Here is a 19,004-nt window from a genome sequence, read left to right as displayed (position 1 = left end):
CGTAGAGTCAATGAAGTCGCAAAACTGACGACAGCACGGCGAGTTCGGAAATACAGAAACTGGCGGAACAGCAGAATCATAACGTCTCCCTTTAAAGTTTCCCTTAAAAGGACGGAAAAAATCATAAACTTTAACTCCCTCTCGGATAATCTGAAGCAGGCTAACTTGGGGGCATGAGTACCCGGTAGAAGAAATGAGGTTTTCCCAAAAATCCACATGATTATGCAAGCTGCTTGCTTGGAACGAATCCGGGTTTCTGAAACGTAACTGTGCCAAGTTTGCGAGGGAAGGATCGCGGACCACCAGCTGAGGTGGTACGGTGGGGCCAACGAAGGATAAGGGTTCCCCGTTTATATCACACCACTTGAGGTCCGGACTAGGGAGAGCAAGGATGCGTTGCAAAGCAACCTCAAAACCCTGAAACAAACGGAGAAACGCAAATAAAAATTGGAAAAAGGAAAGGAGGCGGGACCCCTTATCCTTCGTTGACCCCAGCTCTGATCAAAGACCAGAATAAGGCACTTAGAGATACCCCCAGAGTCAACGAAGAAATAAGGCAAAGGCTAAAAGGACGGGGAGACAAATAACATTTAGCAAAGTCTTTATTAAGCAAACAGAAATGAACAAGAACAACAAAATTGGCACAGCAACAAACTAAAGTAAAACGACGTCACTGTTCAAAATATAAATTACAGCAAAGGGATAAAAGGCCTAAGGCAACCCCGATTAAAGAAAACAATCAAACGTGTTTACAAACAACTCAAACAGCTTCAGAAATGACAACGCACAAAAAATCGCGATTCACAGCTATTCCTTAACGCCTAAAAATCCCACGACCTCGTCCGCGATTACAAGCCCTCGCAAAATGCCCAGGCAAGCCGCATCTGTAGCAAATAGGCTGACTGGGGGGATAAGGGCGTTGGCGCCTGAGCTGGCGAGAGCTGGGACGGCTAAATAGCGAAGGCTCCTCACGATGTATAGCTTTAAGGAGCGCTGATGATTCCTTGGCCACCTTCGCTCTGGTTGGATCACCCAAAAGGCCCAAGAGTAAACTCTGGTGTGCAGAAGGAGAGAGAGAGTTGGATCTCCCTTTTAACTCATCTAAAATTGCGGCATAGTAGTCTGCTTTCTCATGGGCGACAGATCTGGCCGCCCGCACCAGGGCCTCTACGTGGGCGGACGCCTCCCAAGGATCATAAACCGTTCCTGGCTTCTGAAGGGCATTACGTACAGATGAAAGGGCCGCTGTGACGGTGTTAGTACCCTGTTTCTCCTCCAGAACTTTAAGTTTATCTTCCAGGAGTTTAATGCGATCATCAGCCTAAGAGAGGTCGAAAAAGGAACACCTAGGATTAAGCGAGGGCCCAGACAAAACGCGAGTAGTCCAGATATGTCTCTTCCCAACCAGATAAACAAACGCAAACGTTAAAATATAAGCCGTCCTAACCGACCTAACGATGACCTCTTAACTAAACAAACCGGGCGGTGAACTGAACAAAAACTTCTGTGTGGAACCAAAAAGCTGTTAAGGGTTGAACGATCCCGAAACACAAAGAAAAGATCGCTTAGAGACAAACAGCCCCGGAGCCGCGCGGACAGAAATCGTAAATACGAAAGCAAAAAGAGGGTCAGCCCTTGACTGATACAGCCTAAGGTGAAACACTAAGAAAGCTAAAATTTCAAACGAAATTCTTTCCAAAAACGTAGGCGGGGTCTGAATACCTGAGGGTCTAGGACCAAACGCACAAAATCCTATAAAACAGCGGGGTCCCGGAAACACGAAACCGTACCCTAAGGAAACGGGTTCCGAACGTCTAACAATAAACACAAAACTGTGTTTCTGAGGCCAAAGGATGGTCCCGTACGGTAAACAACAAACCCTGAGACTGGCCCCCGGAGCTAATAACGGTCCCCGGACCGTAATAACAAACCGCTTACAAAGCTGGCTCCCGGAGCAAAAAATACGGTCCCAGACCGTAAAGGCTAAACTCCTTTAAAGCCGGCTCCCGGAGCCAAAACGGTCCCGGACCGTTAATAACAAACTCCTTTCAAATCTGGCTCCCGGAGCCAAAAACGGTCCCGGACCGTTAATAACAAACTCCTTTCAAAACTGGCTCCCGGAGCTAAAGACGGTCCCGGACCGTTAATAAGAAACTTCTTTCAAAACTGGCTCCCGGAGCCAAAACGGTCCCGGACCGTTAATAACAAACTCCTTTAAAAACTAGGCTCCCGGAGCTAAAAACGGTCCCGGACCGTTAATAAGAAACTCCTTTCAAAACTGGCTCCCGGAGCCAAAGCGGTCCCGGACCGTTAATAACAAACTCCTTTCAAATCTGGCTCCCGGAGCCAAAAACGGTCCCGGACCGTTAATAACAATCTTCTTACAAAAACTGGCTCCCGGAGCCAAAAACGGTCCCGGACCGTTAATAACAAACTTCTTTGAAATCTGGCCCCCGGGCCGTTAGTAACAATCTTCTTACAAAACTGGCTCCCGGAGCCAAAACGGTCCCGGACCGTTAATAACAAACTACGTTCAAATCTGGCTCCCGGAGCCAAAACAAACTTCTTTAAAATCTGGCTCCCGGACCGTAATCAATAAAAGATACATTACAACCTGGCTCCCGGAGCCAAAAACCTAAGATATGCAACGGATTAAAAGCGGTTTCCGAAATGAGAGATAAAGTATGGGCTCCCGGAGCCCGCAAAACAAAACAGGCACAAACCGAAAACATAACTTAACAATACCAGAATAAAGGTCTACCCCTAAAGGTAAAACCTACGAACATAAAAAGGTCCTAAGAACTTGTAGAGATAACACCAGAGAAAACACAAGAAACAAGGGAACGAACGGTGACAAACAAGCATACCCAAGGGACACGTGGCACGTAAAAACCACCCAGATAACGAAACCGGCGAAAACAGGTAAGAATACCAATGAAGTGGCGAGGGCCACGAAGAGACTCACATTTTTCAATCCGCAATTTATTCACTCAAATCAAGGGGTTTGGTAAAATACCTATCAGAGAAAGTACAGGAAACAACTAAGAACGACTATAAAAAGAATAAACGCGAAAATGACAACTGAAACCAAAAAACAGGACGACTGAAAAAACACTTACCAATTGCTGGATTTAGGTGGGTGAGTGATAAAATGAAAGTGTTGAAAATATTATATACCACTGAATTTACATATAGTGCGAAAAATTGTTCAGGAAGGAATGAAGGGTGCAGGACACAATTAACACGTATAAAGATGCGGAAAACAAAAACTACATGGAAAAGTGTAAATTAACAAAAACCGCAACATCCTGGGGGGCTTCGCTGAATTTGCGGAAATTCAGCAATAAAAGCGAATCAATTAATCAGTCACTGAAAGTTCTTAGAGCTAGCGCATTCAAACTGTCCAAGAGGTTTCTGAGAATAACTGTAGGCGAATGTCAATGTTACTAATCTTCTTCTTCCAGCAATACAAGTTTTGAAATCGGCCTCACGAGCGTTGAATTCTTCGTTTTGACTTCTCCAACTCGGACGCGTTGGTCGTGGCCAGGAAAGATCTTCATAACTCTGCCAAGGGGCCATCTTCCACGAGGGGAATTTTCATCCACAAGCATTACGAGATCATTGACCTTCAAGTTTCCTTTCTCGCGAACCCATTTTTGGCGTTGCTGTAAAGCTGGAACGTATTCTCTTAGCCACCGTTTCCAGAAGCAGTCAGCAAGGAATTGGGCTCTCCTCCATTGTTTTCTCCTGTAAAGATCTTCGCGAACAAACAGACCTGGGGGCAGAGCGAGATTTTTCTGTTGCAGCAGAAGGTGGTTCGGAGTGAGTGGTTCCGGGTCGCTTGGATCATCACTGCTGGGAGTAAGCGGGCGACTGTTGAGAATGGTAACAACCTCTGCGAAGACCGTGCGTAAGGTTTCCAGTCCAACCAACGCATCTGGATTGCCAAGGATCGCCTTCATGGTCTTTCGCACACTTCGAATTAACCGTTCCCAGACCCCATTCATATGGCTCGCGGCTGGAGGCTGAAATTTCCACTGGAACATTGGGCACAAGGAGCAGTTAATCCCATCCTTAATCAGTTGCTTGTTTAGATCATCTTGATTCCACTGACGAATAGAGTCGCGAATTTCCTTGTCCGCTCCGACGAAATTTGTTCCGTTATCACTCCAGATTTCTTTGGGACACCCACGATTCGAGATGAATCTGCGGAGGGCTTGAATAAAGGCGTCGGACTCTAATGAACTCACGTCTTCTATATGCACGGCGCGACTGGTAAGGCAGGTAAAGAGGCAACCGTACACCTTTTCTGAACTCCGACCACGCTTCACATAGAATGGGCCAAAGAAGTCAACTCCTGTGTAGGTGAACGGCCGATCATAGGGAGTGAGACGTTCCTTTGGCAGGTCAGCCATCAACCGAGTCATGGGGACTTCATTTCGCTTGCGACAATCGATGCATCTTCGTAGAACATGGCGCACGAGAGACCTTGCTTGAATAATCCAGAAATGTTGTCGTATGAAGGAAAGTACGTGCTCTCGACCGGCGTGCCCAAGGATTTCGTAGTAGTAGCTAGTAGCGCACGATCAGGGTAGAAACTGGATGATCTTTAGGAAGTATCATCGGATGGGCAGCTTCGAAGGCGACAGGAGCGTGACGAATTCTTCCTCCCACGCGCACGGTTCCTTCTACAAGTACAGGAAGAAGAGTTGCGAGCTTGCTTTGACATTTAACTGGACGACCTTCGACTAAGGAATCAATCTCTTCAGCAAAGGCTTGGCGTTGTACCAACTGTACAATTTTCTTGGAAGAGCACCGTATCTCTGAAAGGGATATTCCACCTCTCTCAGTAGAAGTTCCTTTGTTGTGAACATGGTTAACGAAACGTAACAACCAGGCGACAAGAGTTAAGAGGCGAGGCCAAGATGAATAGCGACGCAGAAGCAGGTCCAGTGATGATCCACGGTCAATCACCATGACGGTTCTTTCAACTTGAACTTCACCGTCGTCATCTGGAATATTGCCAATCCTTCTAACTGGCCAATGTTCTTTGGGCTTCAGGAGGAAACTTGGGCCAGAGAGCCAGCGGCAATTTGGGTCAAGATCATGTAGCTTCATTCCTCTGGAACCATCGTCAGCTGGGTTCAGTGATGTTGGCACATGTCGCCATTGCTGAGGAGTCGAGGCTTCATGAATTTCGTTCACTCGATTAGCAACGAATGGCTTGAATCGCCTCTTCTCGTTCGTAATGTACTACAAGGTCGTCAAAGAGTCTGTCCAGAACGTAACACCTTGAAGGGGTATGTCAAGCTCGTCGCGTATCAGTAGATGCAAGCGTGTAGCTACCACTGCTGACTGTAACTCTTAACGCGGTATGGACCACTGTTTCAGCGGGGAATTGCGGGTCTTTCCCATAACAAAGGCGCAATGGACCTTTCCCGTATCATCAACGAGCCTTAAGTAGCCAACTGCAGCGTAACCTTTGTTGGATGCGTCAGAAAAATAGTGCATTTGGACATCGGTGATGACTCGGGTGCTAGAAAATGATTTGAAGCATCGCGGAATCTTGATGTTCGCAACAAGGGGCAGAGACTCTACCCATCCATTCCACTGTGTTAGTAAAGGCTCTGGAATAGGGTCATCCCACTGGACGTCCATTCTCCATAGTTCTTGAAGAATGACTTTGACTGGGAGGAGAAACGGGCCCAAAAAACCAAGTGGATCGAATAGGGAACTAACAGTCGAAAGAATGCCACGTTTAGTTGGAGGCTTGTTCGTGGGAACAACCTTGAATTGCAAGGTATCCGAAGCTGCATCCCAGTGTAATCCAAGTGCGCGGCTGATAGGAAGTTGGCTGAGGTCGAGATTGATAGAAGGATTCGCTCGTTCCTCTAGTGGGAGGGCCTTTAACACCTGCCTACTGTTGCTTGTGAACTTCGTTAGGTAGAAGCCGCCCTCACTCAGTAGCCTGGTCAGCTGGTCTACTAGCCAAATCGCCTTCTCTGTTGTCGGCGCAGATTTCAGTACATCATCAACGTAGAAATTTCTGTGTACGGTCTTGATGACTTCAGGGCTATACCGGCCTTTATTATCGTCTGCCGTCTGTCGAAGTGCCTTGTTGGCACAGCAAGGGGATGAAGTTGCTCCAAATATGTGGACAAGCATCTGATATTCCTTAGGGGGGAGATTTGAAGAAGCATCCCACCACAAGAACCTCAGGGCGTCTGCATCCTCTGGAAGAACTTTGACTTGATGGAACATCGCCTCTACGTCAGCTGTGAACGCAGTTTCTTCTTCTCGAAAGCGAATAAGTACGCCAACCAGATTATTTGTGAGATCTGGGCCATGGTACAACCGATCGTTCAGGGAAGTGCCCTCAAATTTAGCGGCAGCATCAAATACCACGCGTACTTTGTTGGGCTTGTTAACGTTCAGCACCGGGTGGTGTGGTAAGTACCAAGTGATCTTGGATCTCTTAGAGGCCTCTTCTTCGTTTAGCTGTCTTGCATATCCTTTAGTAACGTAGTCATCTATGACGGAGCGGTACTTTTCCTCTAGGCCAGGATCCCGGTTAAATCTCCTTTTCAGAGCTTGAAGACGACCTTCTGCCAAGGCTCTGTTAAATGGAAGGTAGGGTACTTCCTGCCTCCAGAGAAGGCCCATCTGGTAATGGCCGTCAACCTTAGAGATTGTGTTCTCTATTATCTTCAGCGCCTTTCGATCCTCAACAGACATTGGCCCAAAGGCTTCTTTCACGGTGCCGTGGGACTCAATTCGCCAGAATTCTTCCAACTGTCGGTTGAGAGAAACATCTTCAGAAGAAGCATGATGCAGGTTAAACTGACGTCTACCGTCTACATTGCCGGAACCGCCAAGGATACTCCAGCCAAGGCAGGATCGTATCGCGAAGGGCTCATTAGGACTTCCTTTTCTAACTTCCAACGGAATAAAGGCTTCCTGGATGTTCGTTCCAATAAGGATAGAAACCTTCTTTCTTTGTACTTCGGGAAAAGGGACTTGACACAAGTGCGACCATTGCTCCATCTTCTTGCGAGCTGTTACATGCTTAAGCGGGATGGTAAGGTCTCGTACAGCCCATGCATTGCGCACAGTAATCTGGTGTGAGTGCTGATCATCAACGGGCGCTATTTTGAAGTCAATCTTTACTCCATTCTCCTGTTTGTCTCTTTGGCTTACTGTGGAAAGGAGGAGTTGTCCATCTTCGCCTTGAATACCAAGCTGATCGACGAGGGATGGGTCAATCATAGTGACGTCGGAGCCGGAGTCGATCAAGCCGCAAGTGGTTGTATATCGTCCATCGTTGGCGATGATCTTGAGGGGCATGATCTGCAGGTAAATCTCAGAGGATTCAGCCAAGGTTGCAGTAGCGCACGTGCTCGAGGGAGCATCTTGGTCGCTTGGCAGGACAGTAGGCATGGTTGGGAAGACTGTGACTTCAGTGTTGTTAGTGTGATGATCAGCGTTTTCTCGGGATGGACCTGACAGGTGAAGCAAAGTGTGGTGAGACCTTCCACAACCAGGTACCCTACAACGCATTTGCGACTTGCACGAACTGGCCGTGTGTTCTGTAGAGTTGATGCAGTTGAAGCAAATCCGCTTTCTGTTGACTAAGGCCCTCCTCTCCTCGACGGGCTTGGACTTGAATACCCCGCAGCGATAGAGTGGGTGGTACTGGACACACAAGGGGCAGTTGCTGGCTTTAGCGTCTTTATTGATCGCAAGTCTGCTGGCCTCCCTAGAGGTACTTGTGGTAAGAGTGGTAAGGTGACGCAGATGAGACTTGTCTCGATCTTCAATTCGTTTGTGTGACTTCATCTCAAAAGAAGTTGTGAAAAACGGATGATTAGCCAAATCAGCTCGGTCATTCAGGAACTCAACAATGTCTTTGAATGTGGGGATAATTCTTCCTTGGCGTTGAAGCTTCTTCAAATGTTCTCGAAACTTGTCTTGGAGCCATTTGGGCAACCTTAGTATCACTTTCTCGAGATTGTCAGTGTTCATTTCTCCTAAACAGTTCATAGATCCGAGGGTATCATACATGACTTGTGCCATATCTGCATAGCGTTGGAGACCATCCTTGTCTTGAGATGCGATAGGGGGACCTTTAGTCAGAGTGTCGACGCAAGCTCTTACGATCTTAAAGGGTTGACCAAAACGACTTTGCAGGACTTCTAACGCCTTGGTTAAACCTCCTGGCAAGGCCTCGTACCTTTGCACAGCTCTAAGAGCAGGGCCCTCGAGAAACTGCAACAGGCGAGCCATCTTGGTCTGTTCATCCAATGCCTTCGATTCTACCATCTGGTGAAACCTCTGTCTGAATAGTGGATATCTCTCAGGGGAGCCATCAAACTTAAGCACTTGTAGTGGAGGTAGACCTTGATCGGCACTAATTCTTTCTATTGTGGTAGGAATAGTTGCAAGGAAGCTTTCACCCATTGGCTGAAGAGAAGGTGAAAGATGTCCTGAAGTTGCGTGACAAGGCAGGCGAACTGGACCATAGGCTTGAGCTGCATGTGTGAATATCGGACCTGCATTGCAGGGCGGTTGGTAAGAAAACAGGGAAGCACCCGGGTACATGGCAGGAACACACGAGCTAGCGCGTGGAGACTTGGGAACATACGACGACGGCAACATTGAGGCAGACATAGCAGGAACCACAGAAGCACGCGTAGGCATCGGGGGGAAATCAGGAACACACGTGGGGTACGCAGGTAACGTGGAGACGCGCGAGGACATCACAGGAACTCCAGAGGAACTCCAGAGGCAAGGAAGCACACGTAGGCATGGGTGGAAAATCTGTAGGACGCGTAGGGTACGCAGGTAACGAGGAGACGCGCGAGGACACCACGGGAACTGCAGAGGCTTGCAAGGAAGCACACGTAGGCATGGGTGAAACATCTGTAAGACGCGTAGAGTACGCAGGTAACGAGGAGACGCGCGAGGACACCACGGGAACTGCAGGGGCTTGAAAGGACGTGGCAGAAAATTCAGGAAAACGTGAAGTGGGCGCAGGCAAGGTTGATCCACGCGAGGACGTGTCGGGAAGAACAGAGACACGCGAAGACGTGACGTGGCCGGTCGAGACTCTCGTGGATGAGACGGAACACGTGGTTGGAGAAAATGGCTGCGTGGAGCAAACCTGCGCGATCGACCCTAATTGCGTGGAAACAGCTTGAGGGTAGACAACTTGCGGACCAGCGTCGGATACACTTGTAAAGTTTCTGTCAATGTCAATATTTCTGTTAAAACTACGCCGCTCAGGTGGATTTTCCTCAAACTGCAGACAAGAAAACTCGCGCTCTGCTAACTTGAACTCCAAATCTGCCAACTCTGTCCTTTCCCGAGCTTCCTCTGCCTCTTTCTCGGCGTCGAGCTTCGCTAGTTCTAGTTGATGTTGAAATTCGAATTGCTTTTGTTTCATTTCAAGCTCCAATAACTTGACTTTCATTGCTATTGTCCTCGATCGTTTTTGCTCAGTTTGATTTTCGACTAGAGCCGCTTTTTCTGCCGCGATTTTGGCTTCGCGAAGTCTCGAGCTCGCTGCACTTAACTTGGAAATTCGACTGCTCTGCGATTTCACCGATCCTCGAGGCGATGAAGTGTCGACACGGGGTAATTCTTCTGACACTTGTTTATTAAAATACGAAGCAGCTTCGATCGCGAAATGTTCGATCCTTTCATCATACAGACGTTTTCTGACCTCTTGAGCCTCGTAAACGCCCTGGATTTCGTGAAGTTCCGCGCTGCTGTCATTGAGAAGAGCTTTGGTCCGCGCGACGTTGTCTCCATAATTCCTAAATGCATCTGACAAGGTGGCTTGCAGATTCCGCACTTGCACCAAGTTAGCAAAGTCCGCGAGTAAATCATCAATTCGAGCGCACACTTTAGACATTGTGGCGACATAGCCTCCTGCAGACCGTTTTAGAACGTTCAGCTTTTCGCGTACAACTCCTTCTTGGTCCTGCAGCGAATTAGGCATTCTACTCCTGGAACTCGCTCGGATGGAACTTGCATTATCAGCTTCGATACCGTCCATGATCTCCAATTGGTATTTTACAATGAAGTGGCGAGGGCCACGAAGAGACTCACATGTTTCAATCCGCAATTTATTCACTCAAATCAAGGGGTTTGGTAAAATACCTATCAGAGAAAGTACAGGAAACAACTAAGAACGACTATAAAAAGAATAAACGCGAAAATGACAACTGAAACCAAAAAACAGGACGACTGAAAAAACACTTACCAATTGCTGGATTTAGGTGGGTGAGTGATAAAATGAAAGTGTTGAAAATATTATATACCACTGAATTTACATATAGTGCGAAAAATTGTTCAGGAAGGAATGAAGGGTGCAGGACACAATTAACACGTATAAAGATGCGGAAAACAAAAACTACATGGAAAAGTGTAAATTAACAAAAACCGCAACAACCAAACTAACCGAAACGCCAAAGAAAAAACTATGATAAGACGGCCTACGACAGAAGACTAGCATACGAAAACAAGCCGAAACACGTACCACAAAGCGGAGGAGACAGAAAAAATACCTGATTAGGTTCCACCACGGGTTCTGCTGCCGGTCTTGGCGCAGGTTCCGCCGGAGGTTCTGGAGGCGGTTCTGGTGCTGGTGGCAACGCAGGTAAATCGCCCGCCGGCTCCGCCAAGAAGAAAGAAACCACAGTTCAAGCGAAGAAAAGAAAAAAACGGGCTGGTGTTGGTTGACCGACTAGAAAAAACGAAACTCGGCCGTTCGTTTCGGCGGACGGCGCTGTGACAGAGTAAAATCAAAGCCACATGGCCTAGCTTATTAATAAATAAAGCCCGAAATGCACTAATGCCATCCCCAGGGCCACGGAGCAATTTGAAAGATCGTTTCATGATGCGCTAATTAATTATTCAGTGAGAATAGTAAATTAGTTTTAAATTTTAGACTAAACTTACTGATTTTCCAAGACTCCAAAAGAAGCAGCCAAGATTCAAGGCAGAAACTCGAAATTCTGTCCTGGAAATTTTTCTCCTAACGACTCAGTTTTAAATCAGAGATTCGATTAACTGACGGAAATTGAAACATTCGGCGTATATTTATAAAACATATTAACCACATCATATAATGGGCCTGTTTTTGTATACTTCCCTGACCGTGAAATCAGCCTTGCTCTTTTGTTAGATTATCTGTTTTTGTATGCATGGCCTGCCAACCAATCGCTCTCGCGCGTTTAGTGCACGAGCAACCCACACACGTAACCAACTAAGCTTTCAAGGGCAGATGTGTTCCATCTGGTTGGACTTTCAAAAGGTTCAAAGAGGCATTGATCCAAATTAATTGCGAACTAAATTGATCCCTCAAAACGTTTTCGAATACAATTTAGCGTGACAAAATGACAAAAGTTGCTTGGATTTATTTTCAAATAAATAGGCCTGCGCGAACGTGTGTAGCGGCTTGCGTGTCGGCAAAAATTTTGCGTGTTTAAAGACTGCCTCATTGGTGTTCAGACTCGATCTGTTACCGCCTCGCTACTTATTTACTGATAATGATAATGAGGTTAGGCTACAGAAACACCTACATACACAAACTTTGCCAAAAGATGGAAGATTTCAGAAAGGACAAAAATCGTCCAAACAAATCGTACAAACCATTGCAGAAACAGGAATACTGTGCTCCGTGACTTTGCCTAGACGACATTAAAAAAAAAAATAAATAAAAATTCGTCTGGCGTCTAATCAAACGGCGACCTAGCGTTAAAAGCTTCTATTATTATTATTATTATTATTATTATTATTATTATTATTATTATTATTATTATTATTATTATTGTTATTATCGAATTGTTTTGCTGATCACCGCTGTACACTCGTTCCCAGACTCTCGTTCCCCGTTTTCCCGGTTTTAGTAATATCCGATCAGAACCTGATTAGTGGAAACTTGTCATCAAAATCAAATGCGATCATCTGATTGGTTATTCAAGAATAGGCTCAATACACCATAAGAGAACGACCTATCCCTCAAATCGCCCTCTTAATTCTTTGTCCTTGGCCGTGCGGGATATTTCAGAAACAAGATGCCTATACCGGCATTTACGCTTGATGCTGTGCCTGATTTATTTCCATTGTACGCTTCGCAGATTTTTAAAGCTGTCTTCCCTTCAAAATCGAAATATTGCGTTACGGTACTCGAAATTTATTTCTGAAAAGGTCATGACAGGGGCAGATACATATCTGACTCACGCCCTATATTTATATTTCTTATTTATCTATTGCATTACATTATTCGAGATCATACCGAAAATTGCTTTCGGAAAACGTCATTACCCGGGGCAGATTGCATATCTGACTCAGAAGACAGAAGACAATGATTATTGTTGAAGACAAAAAGACAAACAGACAAAAGCTTTCCTAACTAAACACGAAAAATTTAAGTAGAAATTGACAATTAAACTTTTAAACGTTTAGGCATCAGTTCGACAAAGTCTGCAGCGCAGGAAATATTTCAAACTTAAGCTTAACCTTGCCTCTTCGCATTGTGAAACACAATCTGGCCAGTCAATACCAAATTTCTTCTCCGCGAACTGTCCATTTTCCATCATTTAAACTGTTGAGTACTTCTTAGAACTTATCCTTTCGATTTACCGGTTCAAAAGGGTTAATTTTCTTTCTTTAAACAGCCCATTTGAATCTAAAACATTAAAACAATATGGCCGCTGAAGAAGCCTTCTCAGTTCAAGCCCAGAGATAGACATCACGAGTACGTGACGTCACAGCAGTAGAAAATCCCCGTCAGCTCCCTCCTGACATGACCAAGATATTGGATTCTGCAGGTTGGACCGTTTTTGTTAAAGACAACAAGGACAATAGGAGACAAAAATATTCCCTCTGGCCTCTGGGAGAAAACTGAATTTGATCCATGTTCAACAAGTTAATAATTAAACAAGATGCCCCAATGGAATTTTCACGGGATACTAAATGTGGCCTCATTTCTTCCCATTGTATGCTTCGCAGATTTATAAAACCTTCCTAGGTAATGGAATATTTTGAGTCACAAAGATAGCGTGATGTTAACGTTGTTTCCGTATTCCCTTGTGTTACGCTATTTATCGTTATGCACTCTGTATTTTTTATAAGAACGTTTAATTTTGGAGCTGAGGCTGAAAGTTCTTATATTTTTTTGCGATTTGAGGCTGGAAACGTTCTTAAGATGTTCTTTAAAAATTACATGGTATACACTACATGTATTTCAGTAAATCAATGCGGACGTGACCAGGAAACCTGTCAAAGTGCATTGCCTGCTGAGATAAGATATGAAGAACTGCTGATTATGACAAACCGAGATGTGTGTCACCATTGTTAATGTTATACAAAACATGCCCTTAAGTATTTTGGTTAATTCAAATTTGTTACCTTGATTTTATATACAGATTAGCAAAATAAAAACGTTCTTAATCGACTCTCAGCCTGAGGAACGTTCTTAATACGTTCTTAAAATTTTGGTTAATCTCAGCCTCGACGTTCTTATAAAAAAAAGGTTCTTATAAAAAAAAAGAGTGTAACGGACACTCCAAGTACAGTTTGAAATTTGCACTTTAATACTTTAACGCGATTAACTAGAACAAATGTAACGAAAGAAAAATACAGAATTAATAAACGCGAACAGAAAAAGTGAACGTACAACAATCGAACAAGAAATCAAACCAAAAATTCACAAGCGAAAATATAACTACTCACAAGATCTGTACGGCAACTCCGGATAAACAACAACTGCTTACAACGGCGGAATACAAAACTTTTATACTAATTTGAAACAAAAAGAATAGGCCTAACGAAGTTACAAACTAAACAATAAACGATAACGTAACGCGACGCCGAGAAACTAACTTGCAAGAAAAATGCGCATATTTAAACTTAATTCCAAAAAGCTAAACTAAAACGCAATGGCAAATAATTGATTACACAATAATAAGACAAAAAAATTTAACTTTCGTGGCTACACAGAGTGTACCGAAAATTGTATTACCAGTGACGTGGCCTGACTCACGTTTTCTATTCTGGTCATGTAATTTCAATAAAAGTGTAAGGTTACAAATTGTTCTCGTTTCACCAAAAAAAAAAAAATAAATAAAAAAAAAAAACACAGAAAGAAAACAGGCAAAAAGGTTTCCTAAATGAAAACTTTTAGCAAAAATTGACAATCAAACCTTAAATCTTTTTGTGAAGTAGATTTCTAGTAGCGTTTAAGCATCAATTCGACAAAGTGATGTGATGTGTGTTTTAGCTTATAAATGACCTCTTCTAAAGAGAGAGCAGAATTTAATCCAGGTTTAATGAATAAATAAAAGGATTTGACGTCACACATGTAGGGATGAGGGGGTCCCCTACCTCGTGATATACGCGCCGATCTGATAGATTTTGATTTGGCCGTATTTGTTGAGGACAATGAGAACCAGGAGAGAGTAGACCTGCTTACAAGTCGAGCTTAGGGAGCGCGAAGCGCGCTCGTCAGAGCTCGAGCGAGCGAGCGAGCGAGAGTTCGACATGTTTCCCTTGTTGGAAATCGAATCAAGAGATGTCATGTTGGCGCGAACTTTTCAGGGTCTGTCAACTCAGTGTATTCTTTTCATTTCAAGGCATCAGTTAGAAACGTTGACAATGCATTTAAGAACTTTCACAACGTGTTTGAAAACAATGGCAATGTGAACGAAACCGAAATACATTGAAATCATTTAAAATTTGTTCCAACGCATTTGCAGCACATTTTCAAACGTTGACAACGCATTTGAACAGTGGAACGACCTAGTCATTTTGTTTATCAGCCCCGCAAAACGACTGTATGGTACTACACACTGTTCAAGTGAAGATTTGTTTACATTTTGATGTGACGGCAGAAATTATGCCTCTAATTAATCTTACACGCAGAGTTATTATAAAGTGCTTTTTTCGAATGTGCGCGAGTAATTATAATATACTGCTTCTAACAATTATAAATTATAAATTCAATAGACCTTTGCCACGGAAATTTAAATTTTTTATTTAGGCCTGATAACCCAAAACAATTGATAGTGTTGGAAAGAGCACCTTAAAATTAGTAAAAAGGCCGAGTTTGAGAGTCTGGTCTTTTAAAGCAGCGAAGATATAGTTCCGTGAATAGGCCTTATCACGGTTTTCGACGCCATTTTGACGGGTAGGCAAACAGGCTTGAAATAACAGTGTTTGTATGGAAATCCGATGTCAAATAATTTTCATAAAACATCGCTTCTGAAAAATTCATGAATTGGAAACTTTTGGCACTAGGAAAAGGATTTCAATAACAAAATTGGAGGGATGTAGCTGTGACAGAAAGCGTCCAGTCGTAGTTCAAAAAAATAAAAATACAGGGAAATGTATGGAAAGTTCAAAACACGACTGGACGCTTTCTGTCACAGCTACATCCCTCCAATTTTGTTTTTAAAATCCTTTTCCTAGTGCCAAAAGTTTCCAATTCATGAATTTTTCAAAAGCGATGTTTTATAAAAATTATTTGGCATCGGATTTCCATACAAACACTTTTATTTCAGGGCTGTTTGCCTACCAGTCAAAATGGCGTCGAAGCCTATTCAACGTTTGGAAAAGGTACTGAATTCACGGAACTATATCTTCGCTACTTTAAAAGACCAGAATCTCAAACTCGGCCTTTTTACTAATTTTAAGGTGTTCTTTCCAGCAGTATCAATTGTTTTGCGTTATCAGGCCTACATAAAAATTTTAAGTTTCCGTGACTGCTGTTTTGTTGTGTGCCTGTTATCGAGATACCGGGTCCACGCCACAACTTACTAGTGCCAGTCCTCTAATGCGCGGTTTTAACTTCGGAAATTGTGATTTCAATCGCGTTTAAAAATCGAGAATATCATTATTTTGCTTGTTTTGGCCTACTTTCTACGCCTACTTTTGAGTATGAAAGGAATTGGGTAAGGGTGATAGGCACTTTACTGCTTTTGGGATCCTGACCTAGAGAGAGAGAGAAAAAAAAAAACAAACTTCCGAGATATAAAAATTCGCATTGAGTTGAAATTCGTGAACGACTATAGAATAGACAGAACATTTTACTTGCAAAAGCGCGTTGTGCGAACCATTGCCAATTCAGATTATCGAGCACACTCTGCTCCCCTGTTTACTAAATTGTGCATCCTAGACATTTTCCAAGTTAATTCAGTTCAAATAGCCAACTTTATGTTTTATTATCAAAATCAATTACCTGCAATCAGTTTTTAACAATTAGCCAAGTGCATAATTATGGCACTAGAACAGTCAACCACTATCGATCGCATTCTTGTCGAACAAATTGCTAAGCAATTTACAGTCCTTTACAAAGGTCCCAAAATCTGGAACTCTCTCCCAATATCAATAACTTCTTCATCTAGCCTTTTTTCACTTTAAAGAAAAAAACGTTGGAGTTTTTATCTATAAAATCATGAATTTAACAAGCCGCACTTACGCAGCACCATATTTTCTACTTATTAATGACAGCCGAGGTGGCTTCTCTTATAAGCCTGGTGGTTTCTTGAGGTCTCCTCGCCATTATTGTAAATTCGATCATTTCTTCTATTTTTATTTAGGCAATAAATAAATGATGATGATGATTAAGTTGCGATCGCAAGTTATTACATTGCGATCGCAAGTCAATAAGTTGCGATCCGAAGTTGTTAAGTTGCGATCGCAAGTTATTAAGTTGCGAACTCTAAAAAAGGAATTACTTCCTTGTCACAGAAACATCTCTTTTTCTAGGAATAAGGAGCCGCACCCAACGGCCAAATAATAACTTGTCCTCGCTCACAACCTGATTGGTAGAAACTTGTATGTCATTACGTGATTGGTTCTCCAAGAATACTCAGTGTATCATAAGAGAAATACCTATCCCTCAAATCGCCCTCTTTAGTCTTTGTTCTCGGTGCGGGATATTTCAGAAATTAACGAGCAGACTGCCTGAGTTGGTTATCAAGTTTTTCGAGATGAAGTCACTTTTCGTTCTCGCTTTTCTTCTTTGCTTCTCTGTCAGTAAGTTATTTTCCCATTCCAATACCTGTTACTTTATAACTAGCGTTCGCTGTAATAATTAGCTAGTATGTAGCTTCAGGACTGATTTCGTTTCAAAGTAAATTTACTGAGGCAGGCGCAGAGCGCGTGTTTCTCAAATGTTTGATAGGCGCGTTTAACATGTTTTATTTTACATTTTTAGGTAATTTGTTGTATATTATTGAAGTAGAACACACAGTTAATAATGTCGCTACCATCCAAACTTATCGGGTGGAGATAATCGCGTAGTTCGGATGTATTTTTGAGAGAAATTTTTCTTTTTCTCATTTTTATGACTGATCAGAGGGCGAGTCAGTTTGCAAACTACACTCAGGGAATGTAATTGCACAAAACATTATCAATAGTGAGTCGAGTTGGGCTCGGAACAACTTTACTCTTGTTGTTTATACTAAATGCGCAACACTCTCTCTTGTTGCTAGTTTTCTGCCGCTCCGCTACTCGTGACGCCGGCTAATTCTCGGAGATTGGTTGAGTAATTTGTTCTTATTTCCCGCAACTGTTTTAAAAAACGTAATATTATTGCGAGAAAATTCTAGATTGATAGGTTTGCAGTCAGTTTTTCCGCTCCCAATTAAAGACCATTTCGATGGAATGTGACGCGAGTGGGAGTTCGCCACGCAAATTAACACAGAAGTATGACAATTATCTATCGTTTCAAACCGCCTCCCATTTCACTTTGAAAACAAGTTCTTAAACGTCGTCTCGTTCACAGCAAATGAATGTACGGTGCGCTAATATACTCAGTTTTCAGTTTTCAGTTTTCAGTTTGTATCAAGGACACTCACCACAATACTTAGCTCTTCCTGTGGCGAAGGCAAGAAACACTACAATGTTCAATCGAAAACTTTTGCGTTTTATTTCTGCGTGGATAGGGTCTTCGAGTGGGATAAAGGGCAAAGAATGATTTCAATAAATCAACATCAGCTCTGAAATTCTCTTTCTTGCACTTATTTACCATTGACTGGTGGATAAAGGTAGACAAACTCTCTGTTGATTTCAAAAAGTATAGAGGCCTTGTTTGATTGTTGTTGTGCAATGTGTGCCGCAGGGTCTAAAAATAGTACGTTGTGCGGGTGTTTCTAGACCTGACAAACTGAACGAGATAAAGAAAACTTTGACGCGTTTAATACTCCAGGCAACCCTTGAAATATCGCGGCAGCGCTGGGTCAATTGGTCTTAAAAAGGACGCTGTTGTACTATTTGAAACGATCTGACTAAATTTAACTAAATAAAAACCAAGGTGTTATTTAAGGTATTCAAGGTATTATATAGTTAGCCATGTGAAATATACTTATCATCTACAGATACCAAATGATTTCAGTACAAAACCCTAGGGGCACATGAAGCTAACAGTCCTTTAAATCACATCAAGATAAACACTAAACATTAAATCATGCATTTGTGTGTTTTCCATTCAGGCTACGGCTTGAAGTGCTATGACTGTATTAGCTCTAAGAGTTGGGATGACTGTGCAGATGTGAAGAAAGAGGATACCTGTGATGCCGGGTATGATCGCTGTGCAAAAATGTACGTTGAAGTAAAGAAAGATGGCGTATCAGGGGAAGAATATATAAAATCCTGCTTAACCAAAGCATTGTGCGATACAATCGACCAGATCCCGGCTTGCAAAGCGGATGGCGCCAAATGTAAAGTCAATTGCTGCACAGGGGATCTCTGCAATGGTGCTGCAGTACAGATGGTCAGCGCTATCGTCTTGATCGCATGCGCTTTGGTGGCTGCGTTGATTCAGTGAAAAACACGTTGTCGTTTCAGTAATGAGTCATTTAAGGACATTTTTGTGTGAAACCTAAGTAAAGAATGTTAATTAACTAAACAGTGAGAAGTCAAGATACATCTTTTTATTTTATGAACGATTGTTCTTTTCTTATGTATTTCATTGTAGCTTAAATAAATGTTTTCAA

The 19,004-nt window shown here is 43.1% G+C and overlaps 2 protein-coding genes and 1 long non-coding RNA gene across 3 annotated transcripts in view; 1 reads left to right on the top strand and 2 right to left on the bottom strand.

The window, feature by feature from the left end:
• LOC146459567 (uncharacterized) overlaps positions 1-17,020 on the bottom strand; it is a 26,540-nt gene extending 9,520 nt beyond the window's left edge. Inside the window, exons 1-2 of the long non-coding RNA XR_014857886.1 lie at positions 16,900-17,020; positions 11,930-12,017 (exon numbers count right to left, since the gene is read on the bottom strand). This is a non-coding gene — a long non-coding RNA (uncharacterized LOC146459567). The remainder of the gene's footprint in view (positions 1-11,929; positions 12,018-16,899) is intronic.
• LOC146459568 (uncharacterized) lies at positions 8,708-10,385 on the bottom strand. Its single transcript, XM_085089371.1, has 2 exons — positions 10,265-10,385; positions 8,708-10,161 (listed from the first exon to the last, which is right to left on the bottom strand). The coding sequence occupies exon 2, from the start codon at positions 10,055-10,057 to the stop codon at positions 8,708-8,710; it is 1,350 nt and encodes a 449-aa protein (XP_084945497.1). The 5' UTR covers positions 10,058-10,161; positions 10,265-10,385.
• Positions 16,917-19,004, top strand: LOC146459566 (uncharacterized). Its single transcript, XM_085089364.1, has 2 exons — positions 16,917-17,043; positions 18,501-19,004. Exons 1-2 carry the CDS (start codon positions 16,998-17,000, stop codon positions 18,833-18,835), a joined length of 381 nt encoding a protein of 126 aa, XP_084945490.1. The 5' UTR covers positions 16,917-16,997; the 3' UTR covers positions 18,836-19,004.

This window comes from Pavona decussata, unplaced genomic scaffold (assembly GCF_977016875.1).
Source record: "Pavona decussata unplaced genomic scaffold, jaPavDecu1.1 SCAFFOLD_218, whole genome shotgun sequence".
In the NCBI taxonomy this organism is placed as follows: domain Eukaryota; kingdom Metazoa; phylum Cnidaria; class Anthozoa; order Scleractinia; family Agariciidae; genus Pavona; species Pavona decussata.
The sequence above is the reverse complement of the archived record's forward strand: the minus strand, read 5'-3'. Positions and strand labels throughout refer to the sequence as shown.